The sequence below is a fragment of the Strix uralensis genome, chromosome Z (assembly GCF_047716275.1).
Source record: "Strix uralensis isolate ZFMK-TIS-50842 chromosome Z, bStrUra1, whole genome shotgun sequence".
NCBI classification, from domain to species: domain Eukaryota; kingdom Metazoa; phylum Chordata; class Aves; order Strigiformes; family Strigidae; genus Strix; species Strix uralensis.
In genome coordinates this window covers 34,244,731-34,262,305 of record NC_134012.1, presented here as the reverse complement: position 1 = coordinate 34,262,305, position 17,575 = coordinate 34,244,731, and the positions used below count along the sequence as shown (strand labels likewise).

Below are 17,575 nucleotides of genomic sequence, written 5' to 3'. Positions count from 1 at the left end.
TACTTGGTTTGGTTTTCAGATGTGGTGATCACATCCTGGGATTTGCCTTGCAAAGTGGGAAAACAAATTCATAAAGGCTTGTTTTTATTTACTACTGATATGCACAATTTGGATCATGGAATAAAGTTACTTTGACAAAGTCAAATTCAAAGGATTTGAGCATCTGTCCCTAAGTGGTACATTGTCCTAAAAAGGATGATCAGCGATTTTGTACCAATGTATTGGCAAATTGAAATGCAATAAAATAAACTGATATGAAGCCTCAGGCATATCAAAACTAGGGAGGTCTTGGTGATGGAATTTGAAACCATTTTAAACCCACTTGATTTGGGTTTTCTACACAAACTGCAAATAATAAGGCTTGCCAAAATGTTGATCCTGGCTTTTGTTCCTTCTAAGTGAATCTATGTTGACAACTGTTTTCTTGCTTTTATTGTGAGGATCAGTTCATGCTTGTCCTGCTTAGGTTGTATAACTAATGGTCCTGCTGAATTTTAGTTAGGCTGTCTTACTCAGAGATCTGTCAACGCCATTCCTTTCCCTATTTTCTCCAAAGTTTCAAGGAAAACTTATTTTTCTTGTGTCCTTAGAGATCACAGCTGTCTGCATGTTGGTAAAGAGATTTAAGTCGGAATGCTATACTGAAGTGCTTTCCTATTATCAAGAAAACAAAGGCACCATGGTGAAAGATAAGACGATAAAATGCACAGCTCAGTTCATACACCTGCAATGATATTCGAACTCCTCACTTCTCCTCAGCTATCCATTTCCATCAAACATATTCCATCACTAGAAATTTCTGAGCAATTGCAGACACACTGTTGAAAAAAACCGAAGCCCAAAAAGCCATGAAAAAGAGTAAACAAAGCAATTTCCGAATTTCTTCCTCCCAGTCTAAAATTTCCTGCCTGGAAATCCACACTGGTGAAAACCCAGCCATCATCCAGATCTGAGACCCAACTACCCTAGGCGTTAATAGTGGAGGCTGTAGTGTCTGTGTCCTGCAAGCCTGCATAGCATGAAAGCTTCTGTGACTTTTCTTTTTAAAAGGTGATTTTAAAAAATGTGCTATGGCTCATGCACCTGAAATGGTCAACATAGGGCTTGAAAACTGGTCCCGCAGGGAATGTTTTTTATGAATCACTGAAAAGGGAAGCAATGAAACTCTGTAAAGTATCCATGACAGCTATGATTCATAGCTTCTGATGAAGGCAATGCAGGACATGTTGTGCAATAGTATGCAGACAGCAGCTTTGATATGGAAATGCAAAAATATTACAAAGTATATTCCTAAAAGCAATTTTCAGGCAGGTTTTAAGCTCCAAAGCGAGTCAGAATATGGTCACCTCTGAGGTTATTTTAATTATCCAAGGAGATACAGGTTTTGTAGATTGTTATTTTATGGGGCTGTTTCGTGTTTTCAGAAGTCAAGCTTCTTTCTTCTTCAGAGCTTAGTGCTTCTGTAAATGTGACCCTTTTCCCTTTCTGTCATTTTTCAGGGAAGTACTCTATTTGCTGCCTCTTACCATTATTGGAATAGAAGCGGAGAAGCAGAAAACATGTTGGAAACAATTGGTAATCTTTTTTTTTATTTCTGTCACTATATTTTTGTGGCTAAATAAAGTGTGCATGATAGATTTAGGATATTGGTATATATTGCTGAGAGAGGTTCTGTAAAAAATATGTACTGTGCTTAGAAATACATGATGCATTTGGGTTTTTATATTTGGTATTTTAAAACAAAAGGTGTACCATCATTTGTTTAGTGTATTTAATATTTAGCCTCTCATCTTGATTTCACTGTTTTAATCTTTACTAGAATTTTAGAAGTTTGTATGAAAAAACCCAGATGTTCTCTATTATGGCTATTTTTGTCACTGCTTATTTACAGTGGTCTGCAGCCACAGTTCCTGTAACTGAATTTTAATGAAGACTCTTTCACTTTTATAACTCAGTTCTTGATAGACAAAAATGTAATTTTCGTTGGCTTCTGTTTTGTGCTCTGCCTCTGACGTCCTGATTCATTAGACGTGTTTGGGTTGGGATTTTTGTTCAGAACTGGACAATTCAAGTCCTCTGTAGTTTGAACAGTGGAGAGGGATACATTTAACTTTATCCCCTTGTATGTGGCTGTTGCCAAACTGTTACTGACTAGGAATTATTATCGCTACAGATACACATCGGGCCCTCCAGGCTATGGAGCGCTTACAGGCAAAACTTCGGGATCGAGGTGACATTGCAAACGAGGAGAAACTGAGCTTATTAAAATCAGTGCTTCAGAGTCCTCTCTTTAACCAAATTCTCAATCTTCAGACTTCTGTTCAACAACTGAGAGATCAGGTAGGGAAAGCAGCCTCCCACGCGCAAGAGAAAAATTGCTAAGAAGGTGCAAAAAATATGTGTGTCTCTGCATGTTGAATAGTGAAATCAAATAGTCTAAATTAAATATCTGATCCAAAGCTTCAGGGATCTGAGGGGAACATACCCACTGACTTTTCTGGGCTTTGCTAAGGCCCATAGTTTGTGTATGTGGTTTTTTGTGTATATGCTTCTTACAGTGTGTGTGGTAGGGAAATAGTGATACTGAGTGGGGAGTTAACATAAGGCTTTCTGTCTCTGCCCTTCAAAAAGAACATGTTTTTTATGAGGTCTTAGGATTTTTTTCCTAAGAGCCTTTTATTGCTCTCTTATGTCTTACACTGCTGAAAGGAGAATATATATATAAGGGAAGCTGTGGAATGTTGACTTCAGAAGGATGTAAAGTTCTGGGTTTTTTGTATAGGAATAAAAGATCAAAGAGAAGTAAGAACTCCTGCCTCCTTTTTCCTTGCTCAGGATTTTAAGTAAAAGTATTACTTCTCTGCATTTCTTTGGTGAGGATGAGAAAAGGCACAGCAACTCTGCTATATGGACTTTATTATTTATTACTATAATTTAATTTCCTTGTCAGCAGAATAAGAACTTGAAGAATATAAAAAGCAGTTCAATAACTGAATTAGGACTAAACTGTGTATCTGGCTTTGCAAATAGTTGTTCCTGTAGACTCTTGCAGGATGGGCAGCTCTGTGCTTGGCATGCAGAAATGCAGAAGTGGGAGAATGCAGCTGACCTTACTGCCACCAGTTAACCTTACTGTCAGTGTGGAGCCGCATCTGGTCTCTGACCGGACTGCAGCTGGTGAAGAGTCCTTACAGTCTTGATGCTACTTGAGCTGTGCGGCAGAAGAGCACAGTCTGGCCCTTTATTGCTTCTCGTGGATCACTTGGTGCTATTTTGCCCAGACAAGAAATAAGTTAGAATGGTGTCTACAGTGCTGTATGTGAGCATGTTTTTCAGATTTTGCATGTTTAGTATGTAGACACTGAATGACATTGGAGTGATTTAAAAAAAGCTAGGAAAAAAAGCTGTTCTGAGGGTTTGTTTGCTTTGCTGTTTGAAAAGGAGAATTTAACAGTGACATCCAGAAATGATGTGAACTATGTGGTGATGACTCTGGGAACATGTAGTGAGAAATTAAAGTGTGCCTGAAGCATTAACAGGACTTTGGTGAAAAGTCAAATTAAATTTTCACTTACAGACATTAACTGTGAAGTTAAAGGTTGCTTCTGTTTTTAAATACAGTCACCTAAATTAGTAAAATGAAGCAGCTGATACTGCAGATGAGTAATTTCAGATGTGTATTTTTTAAAAGCAAATAATAATTTTACCTTCTGCCCTAACCCTGTGCGGTAACTTCGGTGGCCTGTGCATGTTGCATGGTACATAGCCAGTCTAGCTGACAGGGGAGCTACTTGGATGTGAATTCTCTTCTTGATATGTGTTTATGTGAACACTTGCACATGCAAATTGTATGTAGCAGACAAATATTCCTTGCATTCCAGTGAGAGTTACTTCAATTTTTTTATGGTCTAAAATAGTAGACTTCCTTTTCTTTTTTTTTTTTTTTCCTATAGATAAGTGATCTTTTGAGCTCCAAAAAAAGATCTGAAAAAGTGTGTTTTTGCATGCATAGAGGTGTTTCAGATTTGCAGTCCCATTCCCTTAAAGCTTCTGTGTGTTAACCACAAGTTGTTACCCTTCGTTGTTGGTGTGTACTTAACAACATCCTCTTGGTTTGCATTTGTGTTACATACAGTGGTGTGGACTGAGTGGTGTGGTGCTTCATCTGGATGTTGGTGAGGCATGATGGTAAAGTCAGCCAATCTAATGCTTTGGTGCTTATTGGTAGGTGCCTTAAAGTTTTTTTTCCTTAAACAAGCAAGCAGGATTTGTTTGCACTGCAAATCTGTCACCACAAAGTTAAGAACTGGAGTGGGAAAATTCTAGGGACAGCAAAGGGATTTTTTTTGAGAATTACTGTCCTGACTCCATTAGTCACTTGAGGAACATCAAAGGAGCCAGGTTTTTTTTCTGCCTCTTTGTATACTTATTCTTCAGTGAATGCTTGTTTTCTTATGCTGAGGAGCAGTCTCATAATTTGAAGAGATTGTGATGTTTTTGAACTTTTCAATAGCATTTTCGTCATAAAATATTTTAAAGAAAATAGACCGTGCTGTCAGTCCTCTCCCCCTTCTCTTCCTTATTGTCTCTCCCTAGTCCACGTCCTCCTCCCCTCCTCCTCCTGCCTCCACTCCACTCAGGGCTCTGCCAGAACGAAATACCCTTCTCCTGGCTGGGCTGCATTCCTCAGATTTTTTTATGCTTGTGAGTTTGACCATAGTTTTTCGTTCACAATGCAGTCGTGGGGGAGAGTCCTCCTGCAGCGCAGCACAGACTGGGATGCACGGGACAGCTGGGTGTCAGCGCTAGAGCAGATTTAGGGGAGAGAAACTGCCTTTTCATACTGCCTGTGAACACTCGCTTAACTCTGTGGTTTGCACAAGTAGAGGAGACCTTTTGTTCCTAACCAGAACCCCTCTCTGCAGCAACGCTGTTTGCTCTGTGTTTTGAAATAGAATGCTTCTAAGAGATGCTGATCTGGGGTCTGCTTCCCCCGCCCCCAGGATGGAGCCGTAGAGGAGTAGCCGGCAGGGCGGTGCTGGTGCCCGTGGCTGTTCCCCGGGGGACCGGGGGCTTCCCCTGGGGCGCAGGCAGCGTGCCTGTGGGCAGCGCCGGGCAGGGCAGGGCAGGGCAGTAGAGGGGAGGGCGCCGGGCTCGCTGCCGCCTCCCTGCAGGGCTTGCACGGCCGCCGGCTGGCGCTTCCATTGCTTCCAGGGCGGTCGCTATTGCAGCCGCCCTTTTTGTTGCTCAGGACACTTGCAGTCAGCTGAAGTACTGCCCTGTGCTTGTGGGGTCTCCAGGGACCGGGGCCTAATGACTGAAGTGCAGAAACACCAAGGAATTGTTCTTGTCCAAGCTGAGACCTAGGAATGCCGATTATATTGCTTTACATGTGATACACTGCAGACGTGGCTTGGGTAGCTGCTTTTTTGTTAAAAAGATATTTTGAGCAACTGCATGTAAGCGCTATTTGATTGCATTTAGTGTCTGTGTGACTGTAACGTAAGTTTTATTGTACTCAGTGCTGTTTGTGAATTTTTCTTTTTATCTTATGCCAAATAATGTCCACATTGCAGATGTTACATAAAGTATGGAGAAAGTCAGTCAAGGAAGGTTTGTTAGCATAAGCCAAATTATTAGACAAAGCAATATTCTTTCATATGGTGCTCACACAATCACAGTGCAATAAAGCTACTTGATGGAATTACAGTGATTTTATTACTACAAAGTAGTGCAGCTTATATGTTATGAAAAATATTTCATGCAACCACAAGACCATTATCTAAGATTTCCACTTGTGGTTTATTGCTCCCCCTGGAATGACCTATACTTCTGTGGTTAGCAAGAATATATGCCATTTCTTCTCAACTTTTGCATGCTATAAGCCTGTATTTCAGGGGGAACAGGAGAGAGTGATCATTGCATTTCTGCTTGTAATTTGTCTGGGGATTCTGAACTTCTACCTTTTGGATCATTATAAATATCATTATAAAACAGAAATGTTTCTAAAGTGTAAGTGTGTGTTTTGGGAGAGCAGACATTCTGAAAACTAAGTTTTTTGCGTACGCACAAAACTTTGTTAACAGTTTGACATTTTTTCTTAGTGTTTCATTTTTTTTTCTTGGTCTCACAAGTCAGAAGCCACTTTATTTGAGGTAGACTACCCATGTTAAGCATATCCTACATTGAACATGTAGCTGTGTTCGTTTAAAAAAGATGTGATGAAAATGAGGTGTTGCTATCAATTACTATTGAAGAGGTGATGTTTGATACTGCATTGTAGCTGTGCTGGAATCACAATTGTACTGAAGATTTGAGGTTTAACTAGAACTCTTAAAAAGTTCTGGTTAGACTTGTTGTGGATTGGAGGGTTATTTTTTGCCTTTTCCTGCTATATATAGTGTGCAGCAATTCTTTTCAGTGGTATTTCAACCATCATGCAAATAAAACCCAGTGTCTTCAGAATAATAGAGTTAATAATTAGTTATGGAAAATGTCCTAGAAAAACATGAACAACTTCCATCTTCTGGTTTGGAAAGCAGAAGGAATAGGAGAGGTCAGTTATTCCTATATGTTTGCGGTGATGTCCCAGCTCATACAAGTATGCAAAAGGGATGAAATGTCAGACTGAGAAGGTGGGCACTATATAGCCAGTTTGAACAGGATTTGATCTATGAAAACATACAATGTAAAACTAAAATATGAATTGGCCTGGTGCTGATTCTGTTTCAGCACAGGGATGTGTGAGTTTTCCACCAGAGAGGAAAATTCCTAAAGCGGCTGTCACATCTTAATAGAAGTCCTTCAAACTTCGAGAAGGAAATGTTCATACTGGACACATGTGTAGGTGGAAGTTAATGTGTCCATCATGGCTAGCCTGCCATTTGAACATTGCAAACAGTGAAATGAGCTGCCCAAAGCAGTCCTCTTGTTTAGCAGTACTAGCAGAACAAATATGGAACATAGTACAGGATCGGCATAGAGCTCCTCTGCATACCAAAGACTGTGCTGTATGGGATATTGAGGGGTACAAGAAGTATTTTAGATTCAGAGAAGGTATGTAATACAACTTATTGTAAGGGTAATGTGTCATACTCAGTAACCTTTTCTTTTTGATGTGTAGCTAAATTTTTTTCTTTGCTGTTTTTGCATACAGGAAAGTGTTTTATTGTATATTAGAGAAAAATAACATTTTTAGAATAGTATGAATGATACCAATGGTGTTTACATCATTGAAATGGATGACATTGGGAAGGTGGAAGTGAATTAACCTATTATATGGACTCATTCAGATAAGAAACAGTATGGTATAGACTTCAGTAGTTTCAAATACATGCATATAATGTAAGGGGAAATCTAGCATTCACTGAAGGACAGAATGTGATTATGTATCTGGATGTTGTTACATGTAACTTAACTGTGAAACAAGGCTTATCTACCTGCGCCTTACAGGCTTACTGAAATGGCTGTATGTGATTGAAGAAAGTGCATATGTGCACATTTTAGGCATTATGATTTGTTTGAAACATAACCCAAGTGATTCCTCACAAATAGGACAATAGAAATGTAATCACACTGTGGTGGAAATCACTGAGTTCCAAGCATCCTGATTTTCTTCTTTGCGTTTTTTTATGGCAGAGCTGGCTAAGTGCTGTTGAGGACTTTTCAGTGCTGTGTTGTGGTATTTTTTATATAACTTGAGGGTCTTCCCAGGCACTTAAGGTGTTTAACAAATAATTTTGTTCTATTGTATTTTCCTAAAGCACCCAGATGAGATTGTGTGATGAAGGACAATGCCGACCTTTTAATGTCCAGACTGTTACAAGAGTGATGTGATAAACCTAATGGAAGTAGCATACTTAAACAGCTGAGACTGGTGCAGTAGACACTTTAAAATACATCTACAGTTTTGGATTTTTTTGTTGATACTAGAAGTTTAAGGCTTCAAGGAAGGGAAATACCAGTATTCTATACTTTCGTGCAGAATGCTAGAAAATTTGCACTGTAAAACTATGAAAGCATTTGAGGCTGCAATATTGTGGTCCTAAATTGTTGTCAGTATGCCAGGCAAGTATGAAACAGATCAGTGTGAAGTGAAACAGTGCCTGTAGACAGCCAACAGGCAGGTGGAACAACAGCCGAATGAGAGCTTCTGCTTCACCTTAGCTTTATACCACCTCTAGCCATTCATTAGATTGGTCAGTAGAGACTTGCTTGAAAATAGGTAATTTACTATGGCTGGGCAAAGCAGAGAATTTTCTTATTTTCTGCTGTAAGAGAATTGTATTGTCAAGGCTGTCTGTGTAAAGGTACGACTGTGGTTTTCAGATCAACCTGCTGATTTTAGACTTTTTCAGTACTTTTGTATTTAATTCTAGCTCATGCAGAGAGTCACGTTGGCAGCCGTAGTGCATAGTGATGCAGAAACCCTGACAGGTGACATTTTTTCCTTATGTAGCTGGTGAGGTTTCTTTCTTTTTCATGAAAATACATATACTTTTTTATTTGCTTGTAAAATAGCTGATAAATTTGTTTTTAAAAATACTGGTACTGTAGAAAAAGCTTGTTCATACTTGTTTCCATCTGCCATTATGTTGGAGTGCTTCAAGCTGCTATGCTGATATGAGCAAAAGAATTTTAGGCAGAGTATAGAAAATAATTTTAGTTTATTTTCATCAATTTCTTTCATGTTTTGTGTTCATAATTCACAAATTTACATGGATTATAAATATTAAAGATAATTTATCTTCTAAAAATGTTTTTTTTAAATTGCAAATTGGGATTTCAAATATTTTTAACAAGCAGTTGGCCTATTATGATGCTCTTGGATGAGGAGGAGGTTTCTGCTGTGTCTATAAATCTGTGTTGTCATCAATCTTTTACAGGTAAATATTACACCTTCCATACATTCCACTAGTGAATTCCCCCAGCTTCTCCATCATGGCATGAATGTGGCGTCCTTGCCACATAATGAGTCATATTTGTTGGCTCAGCAGAATGGCAGCCCAGCTAATGTGCTAGAAACATCGATGAGATCCATTACTTCTCAGATTAATGGGAAGTCCTGTAGTGATGACTTTGAGCAGCTGGTCAGAAATATGTCTCAGGTAAGCATGTCTGTGAAATGTGGATCACTGATTATCTGGAAGATTAAAATAAATGCATGTTTATTTAAAAGCAATTGAGTTATTAAGCAAACCAGAGCTCATTTGCTATATAAAACAAAAATAACCTTTTAATTTGAGAAACAATTGGCCAGTGAGGAAAACAGTTGGAAGAGTAGCCTTGACATTGTTGGCTCTGAGTTATTGTCCTTAGCTGGGCAGTGTGTCTCTCACAGATCAGCGTCCCGTTATCTTCTCATGCTCATTGTAGGACTGGTGCTCTGTGTGTGAAGGATATGCTTTGTCAGAGCATGCTCTTGTATGCATAACTAATGAAAGCTGGTTTTGTGACTTGCTTGGAAATAAGATGGAAAATTCCTTTTTGGCTTTGCTAGCATTGTTCTGTAATCTTACTGCTTTCCTGTGGTAGGCAGAAATGGTGTATGAGTCCCTTCAGTGGCTGGAGCTGGGCATGGCCAAGCATATATTCTAGCCTTTTTCTAATTAATCTGTAATAGAGCCAGACAGGAGAAGTCATCTGCTACTCTCCTGGAGAGCCTTTTTCACAGTCCTACTTTTTCCCTCTTTCTGAAATTCATTCTCTTTTTCTAGTTCTGCTTGAGAATTGGCCTGTACCCTCTAAAATTTTATAGATGCATATATCCTAGTTTAGTTACTACTAAGCCTTAAGTCTGTATATTTACCTATTGTTTCTTGATTTCCTCTTCTGGGCTGTAATAAACTTTAGTTCTCAAATCTTTCATAATTTTCACTTTTCTGCATGATAGTAAGAAATCAGAACTGAATAACTATGTTTCAGTTATTAGCTAGTGTAGCCTTGTCCAGCTGTAGCTGTCAAATTAGAAACTCCTTTCCAAGTTGTTTATCACATTTATTAATGCTGCTTTTCAACATTTTAAACATTTGTACCCCTTTTTTTTCCTCATACTGAACAGGGTCGCCTTGTTGAGACCATTGAGCTTGTTAAACCTCTAAGTGGTGGTCTGGGCTTCAGTGTCGTGGGACTCAAGAGTGAAAACAGGGGAGAACTAGGAATATTTGTGCAAGAAATCCAGGAGGGAAGTGTAGCACATAGGTAAGATTACTACTGGAATATTTAGTGTACCAAGTATTAACTGACACTGCAATTCAGTTGTGTTATTGGTGTAGTTTTGGGGGTACAAGGGGACCTTTCTCTCATATTCTAAGCCATACATCATAGCACATTTAAAATTACTTATCACTACAATTTATGTAATGTTGGAACAGGGCAGTGTATGATCTGTTCTGAATTTCTAGAAACTACAGATGTAGTTTCTCTGTGGTTTGTTAATATCTCCTTTCCAACAGGGAAAATGGGCAGGTTACTGTTCTGTGTCATGGCTTCAAAAGCTGAAATACAGATTTTGCCATCCTTGAATGCACTGAAAAACAATTCGGTGGAAAAAAATCAGTTGTAACTAGCAGGGCTGTTTCTTAGGTAGGGTCCCACTGAGCAGGTGTGAAACCCAGCTTTTAAGTCAAGCAAGGCTTGGCCTAAAGTTGTCGGACTGTTACCAGAAACTCAGCAATAATAATAGCCTGCTGAAAGTATGCTTTAGACTTCAATCCTGATTCCACAAGTAGTGTTGAGAGAAATGGATTTCTGCTGTAAGAAGAGCCTGAGGGAACAAACAAACTCAGTGGTGAATGGCAGCAGCACTGGTTCATTGCAGACTGGTGGGGTGTATCACTGTGTGTGGATTTGCCGTTCAGGATCCTGCTTCATGGTGTATTCTGTATGTTGTGTGAGGCTGCTGAGTCATCTTGGTGCTATTTCTCACTGTGCTGTAGGGAGAAATTTTCTGATTATTTGTGGTCTGAACACTGTCCTTTTAACAGAGAGCAGAGCATGGCCTACTGAGTTAATTCAGTTATGAAAAGTGGCATGCTCTATGTCATTACAAAGTTTTTTAATCTGCCTAAATTCTCCTTTTTTTTTTTTTTTTTTTTTCCCATTCCCCTTCAAGAGGTCTTTGCTTTTGCTTCTCTCATTCCATGGAGTTGAGACCTATCTTTACTGAATCAGGCCCTGTCTGACTCACTGACAAGTAAGGGCTCATAAATCAGAAAAGACCTGGCAGTAATAAGTCTTCAAGAGCGTTCTGAAAAACAGTTCAGATTCAGAAGTGAAATATTGTGGTCTGAAGCTAAATAGTGCTTCTCCTGAATGCTGTTGAGTACCTTGGCTTTTACACTGTAGGTCCTCACAGAAGCTGGTGTAATAGGCACCATTGTTTTCATTGCTGCTCTTGGTTTTCAAAGCATTGCCACTTTGGGATGTTGGAGACAAGACTAGAAATTTTGCTGGTTTGTTGCAGAAGAAATAGAAGTGGTAGAGGATGCAGAGGATAACTCATCTGTTTAGGCTTTATACAATTCCTTTGAAGTAGGTCTGAGGAAGGGCTCATTATGTAATTTTACAGTAGTGCTTCCTTTGACAGAAAGTGAAGAGTGATTTTTTTTTTTTTTTTTTTTTTTTAATTTGTTCAGGACTTTTTTCCCCCTCATTTAAAAGGGATCTGCTTTGTCATTTTCTTTCTGTTTCTCTCTCTGCCTCCCCTTCTTTTTTTCCTTTTTTTTTTTTTTTTCCCTTGGCTTTGTGCAAAACAAAATTTGTTTCTGTAACATCTTGATGAAAGCGTGTTCCACTGCACGGTTTGGTGAGTATTCAGAATGGGTGCACTGAACAAAGTGGAGCACTTTGTCTGTTAAGCAAGAGGCTCAAAGTCAAGAATAAACTTAAGTTCCCAGGCTGTGGTTGGGAGCGACTGAGATCTAATATGCTTAGTCTCGCATGGGGGTACAGGGAGAAGAAAGCTAGCTAGGGGGTAGTAGCCAGGGGAGAGTAGCAGTGGGATTAGCTTCAAAGGAAGCGATCACTAGGGTGCCACATCAGCTCCTTTCAGCAAAACTGCGGGGAGAGATTAAGAAGTGGGGGAAATAGAGAACAGGTTATTAAAAGTACTGGAAAATTGTCAAAATACTTTAATTTTTGTGGCAACACTTCTTTGGTTTTTCTTGTTTGTTTATTTTGTTGTCTCCCTTCCCTGTTTACACGTGTGTGACAGAGATGGAAAGCTGAAGGAAGCAGATCAAATCCTTGCTATTAACGGACAACCCCTTGATCAGACAATTACACATCAACAGGCTATCAGCATCCTACAGAAAGCAAAAGATAATGTCCAGCTAGTTGTGGCCAGGGGCGCTTTCCCTCAGCTCATCAGTCCTGTAGTTTCCCGGTCTCCATCTGCTGCTAGCACAGTTTCAGCCCATTCCAACCCGGTGAGTATACCCCAGATGTCTGTGTATTCAGTTCTGGGCATGTATGCATCTGCATCTAGTATTTTGAGACTTTTTTTGTAACTTGTATGTACATTTCCTTCACAGTTTTTGAGATTTTTCTTCGATTTATTTTCGTTGTACCTTTTCCCATGCAAGGAGTAGAAAATATTCAGGCTTGCTGGGGGGGATCTTGATCTTGGACATATTCCTTCTTCCCATCTGCCAAATTGTCTGTATCCACCAATGCAAATACAGCATGTTTACTTTAGTTTATGAAGCTTTATTTTGAGGTAGCAGAAAAGAGGATCTTTTTTTCTCTTTGCCTTCTGCTTGGGCAAACAGAAATTTTTCAGGCATTGTAATCTGATCTGCACCACCAGGTAGATGGGTGCTTCTCTGTTGTGTGTTAGCAGTGAGGGTCAATTAAAGCAACAAGAGAGCCATCAAAATACCACGTGTAGGAACATATTTGAGGACCCTCAGAAAATAGCTCTACTACATTTCCTTTCTTTTGAAAACTTTTGCACATCCAGGTGTAGAGAACATAGCTCGGAAACATGGTGATATTAACTGCACTTTCTCTTCCTGGTACCTTAGTCAGGTAGATGAAACAGCCTGTCTTCAGTTTCTGTAGGTTTTGCTATTCATTCATCAGTGGCTCTTCTTTAAGGGAGTCGATAATCAGAAGTATATGGAGCAATCAGTCTGGATAAAGCAGCTGTTTTAGTGTTTATTTTATTCATTAGCATAAAACTTTTTGTGAAGAAATTTCAAAATTACTCTTTTCTTCTGTGTGCAGGAGTAAAATTGATTGACCTAACTTTTCCTTTCAGCACATAGGAGAGGCCTGCTCTCTTCCACTATTCGTGACACGCTTCTTTCTCTATGTGATTGCCTCCATATTCTCTTGCTTGAAAAAATGTTCCTTTCAAACCTGCTACAGCTCCTTCTCTTTTTTTATGCGTTCCTTTCCCAGCCGTTGTATTCCTTTTGCTTTCAAATAATGGAGCAAAGCAGCTTATATGGAGGCATTCTTTTTCCTTCAGTCTTTGCTTGATCATCATTGGTTTATGTTAAGACTGCAGATTCCCAAACAGGTACTACAGGGCTTTGAATTTGCAGTACCTTGATTATTCCAAAGTAACTCCTTATTTTCAAGATCCTACCTGGTGGACCACCAGCTGTGGTTTTAAATTTCAGATGAGTTTATGGTATGGTTTGTTCTTCAGGAGAAACAATACCAGGAACTTCCAGTCGTCCCTTCAGTATTGCCCCATGTGAGCAAGCTAGCATTTGTCTTTCAGAGCTCCTGTCAGAACATGAAGCCTGCCATCAGAGCTATTTCATTGCTGTTGACATTGGACAACACGGAAATCTTTGTTCATTACACAGGGGACAATTCTGCTAACACCTACCTTGCCATACCTGGTGCTACTTTCAGCCTTAACCTCTGAATTGGATTTATGCTTTCTCCTGTGCTTTGTTATAATGGCTGATGTGAACATGCACCTATTTGAAGATTTTGATTTCTAGTCTTGTGAGATTTCCTAGCAGCAGTGTTTTTTCACACTGACTGCAATGGGACATGAAGGTGGACAGTCCTAGGTTGCTGCTTAAATTCATTCAGCAAGTTTTTGAAAGGCCTGACCCACTACCCAGCTCTGGTTTGTACCAGAAAAATTCCAATGTTATGAAATGATCAATTTATTGCTTAAATATTATGTTATCTTGTACTTAATAGTAATTGTTAGAAAGGTCCCATATTGCCACCTTACTTTATTCAGAAACATACCCAAGAAATAAGAGAAACTGTTTTGCAAATTTTAATACATATGTCCTTATTTTTGTAATTTGAATGTTTGTATTTATTCCTTTTAGGTTCACTGGCAGCACGTGGAGACCATTGAGTTGGTGAATGATGGCTCGGGTCTGGGATTTGGGATAGTGGGAGGAAAGTCAACTGGAGTGATTGTTAAAACCATCCTTCCAGGAGGGGTGGCTGATCAGGTAAATTCAACCTACCCTTCTGTTTACTCTTCAGTAGGACGTGAAGTTACTCTTTACTTTGATAATCATGCTAAGTACTGGTAACTTTTTTCCTCATAAGTGTAAAAAAGAGAGAGTAAGTGGTGAAATTTATCTTCAGTAAAGGTGTGTTTAGTGCAGGAGATCTGTGCATTTGAATGTAGAACCTGGATTAGGCTCTAAATCACATTTTCAAAACTGTTACATTATACTGGTCAGTCTTCCTGTCACAGAATTGGTGACCTGATAACAGGGCCTGGAGATGTATGGACAGGATTTACTGATGCACTTCTTCCCTGAGCAGGTAGATGGGTTCCTTTTACAGACCTGTCTCTTTAATATTTTTCATATGGGCTAATGTGAAGCTTTTCTATTGATTGAAGGTGAATCAGTAAGAGAGTAAGCCAGTGTATAGCATTATAAATAACTGGATCACGCTAAGGGAGAAATGTATTGTATTTTGAAGTTATGGTTAATCCTGAGGACCAGTTTTTAAATAGAAGTGCAAAGGTGAATATGTATTTGTATGCTGTCTTTTGAAAGTGTGTTTGGTAATGAAACCTGAACTTCAATCTATGTGCAGTTGTTAAATACCAGTAGGTAGTAACCATAACTGTATGAATTTTTTTCTATGCTCAGCTGACTGACTGCTTGAAAAAGGATGTCCTGGATATTTCTGGAGAAATTTCTAGTAAAATTAGTGTGCTATTAGGCAACCTACTTTCCTTCTCCATGTTATCATGATATTGACTTGGCACCCAAAAAAATGTCACCTGATTCATATGTCTGAAAACTGACTAAAGCTACGTGTTTTTTTTCTAATTGTATGGTATGTGGGAGCAATGGCAGGATGTTAGTAGAGTTCTTTTATCATTATTCTTTCTCTAGCATGGGAGATTGTGTAGTGGAGACCACATCTTGAAAATTGGTGATACAGATCTAGCTGGAATGAGCAGTGAGCAGGTGGCACAAGTTCTGAGGCAGTGTGGAAATCGGGTGAAACTGGTAATTGCAAGAGGTCCTGTTGAGGAGCTACCTCCACCAGCAGGCCCTCCAGGTACGCCAGTACCCATCTCCACACCAGAGAAACAGGTAAGCATCAGTGAATATACTTAACTCATGGCAAACTTTGAATTCAGACTTCCTTTTCTTTTAACTGCTATTTGAATGCCTTTCACACTTATGTTCTCAAAAGCCAGGATTTTCTTTCCCAGTAGTGGTGTTCTTAGCTGACAGTCTGGGAGAAGTTAATTGTTGTGAGTCCACAATGCAAGGATCTATACACCTGAAGCGTTTGGGAATCAAGGCTTAGGACTTCCATAAGTGTGATCTGAACAACATCTGGTTTTGGGTTGCTTGTGATTGTATTGTAATATATGGGGAGTAACTGAAGCCATGCAGTCTTCAGACAGAGCAAGCTGGCTCTGTAGCATTTCTCTTTACACCTGTCCTTATTGTCTCCGGGAGCATTTCTTATTTCCGTATCACTGCAGCCATCCATCAGACAGTTTGTCTCTGTACCATCCAGCACACAGATGATGCTTCTTTCCTACATCACCTGGCATTACTCATTTGCTAGACATCTTCCACAAAAACTGCTACCCTTACTCCCCTGCTGATGATTGTGCTCTCTGTGCTGTTTCTCCTCTACAACTGTCAACCACTTAAAAAATGCTGTAAATATTATCATGTCCTGTCAGCTCAAAACCTCTACAAAATAGGTCATTTGCATGTTTGCAGCAAAGCCTGGTTTCATGGGAGCCAGGAAGTAGTGTTTTTCACGTATAATTATGACCAGATACATTTAAATGTGATTTCATGGAGTAAGTGAATGAAAGAAAAAAAAAAAAAAGTGGCTGTTTTTGAGCCTACAACCGGACAGAATTCATGCCTTACAAATAATTTTTTGTTTTACTTTTTGCTGTTGTATTTCTAGGCATTTTCTTCCCAGTTACAAATTATATTTCAAATAGGTCAGTTTGGAAGAAAAAAAAGCCTTATCGATTTTTGAATGAATACCATTATTTTGCCTCTGCCTATTGTAGTGGTATCTGTAGAAAAGAAACATGTATTCATCTCCTCTTTTCTGGCTGTAAGGCAAAGAAAGTTAATCAACATGCAGTCTTCTGAGCATCTAAGAAGAGTGACAAACTAGTACCGTTGTGTCTCTACAGACATGAAGGAGTCATGAAAACCTGGCTGTATTTTAGATAAAGGGATCAATATCTAGTCCAAATATTATTTATTGGAAAAGCAGCAGTCTCAAAAAAGAAGCTGATTTTGATAATTTAATCTGTATACTTCTTCAGTATTTGCATTTCTGAGGTTCTGTGATGCAGTGTTGAAGGCTGTGTCTGCAGCTGCAGGATGTATAGCATTTCTAGTACCAAAGAAATAGTTCAAAGCCACCAAGTGGCAAAATCTGACTTTTTTGCCATCTTCCTTTCCGTTTCTATCCTTTTCAGTACCTTGTTACTGGTACATCTCTCCTGGCAGGAGACGGGCTATTTTTAAATTGATTCTACCTGCACAAGTCTTGATCTTGGAGGGTACACCCTGTTAATGGTGCTGCAAGCCTCATTAGTTTGGGTCTGGAGTGAAGATTATGATGGAGACAGTTTAGTTTTTCTGTTTCTTTCTGATAAATACAGGGTGGGTGAAGACTTCATGATGCTCTTAAAGCTGTTAGTGAGAGCAGAATGGCTTTCCAAAATGGGCACTTCTCATCATGTCCCTGGTAGATGTTTATACTGTAAAAATTCATGAGATTATAGAAATTGGAGCAGTTTTTTAGTGGCATTACCTGTGGCCAAAATAATCCTGTATTATCAAGCAGAGAGGTAGTTAAAGCAGTAGAAATGTATTTTTCTTGTGTTTATTGTGGTTTTGGGTGGAGTTGTTCAGATAAAGAACTGAAGTCAGATTCTCATTTGTCAAGTAGCATCATAGCTCTCTGAAGTCTTCTATTTTTTGGGACATGCATGCTCATCTAGTCAAACTGGGTTTAGTTAAGTGTCTGCATGGTTGCTGTACTGGCACTTTAAAAAATACTAGCTGCTATTTGTCATGCAGAAGGAGACAGAATAAAATAGGACTATAGCAGGATCTTCATAGATTTGTAC

General features: G+C 39.2%; 1 protein-coding gene across 20 annotated transcripts in view; it reads left to right on the top strand.

The window, feature by feature from the left end:
* Positions 1–17,575, top strand: part of MPDZ (multiple PDZ domain crumbs cell polarity complex component) — a 97,963-nt gene that overhangs the window by 6,932 nt on the left and 73,456 nt on the right. For 17 of the 20 annotated variants that reach the window (XM_074855124.1, XM_074855123.1, XM_074855139.1 and 14 more), the window contains exons 2-8: positions 1,500–1,575; positions 2,174–2,340; positions 8,886–9,107; positions 10,061–10,200; positions 12,215–12,428; positions 14,307–14,435; positions 15,342–15,545. In XM_074855124.1, the coding sequence (XP_074711225.1) occupies positions 1,560–1,575; positions 2,174–2,340; positions 8,886–9,107; positions 10,061–10,200; positions 12,215–12,428; positions 14,307–14,435; positions 15,342–15,545 (1,092 nt within the window). In that variant the 5' untranslated portion in view covers positions 1,500–1,559. The remainder of the gene's footprint in view (positions 1–1,499; positions 1,576–2,173; positions 2,341–8,885; positions 9,108–10,060; positions 10,201–12,214; positions 12,429–14,306; positions 14,436–15,341; positions 15,546–17,575) is intronic. The other 3 variants (XM_074855135.1, XM_074855134.1, XM_074855137.1) reach the window with 3 other exon arrangements.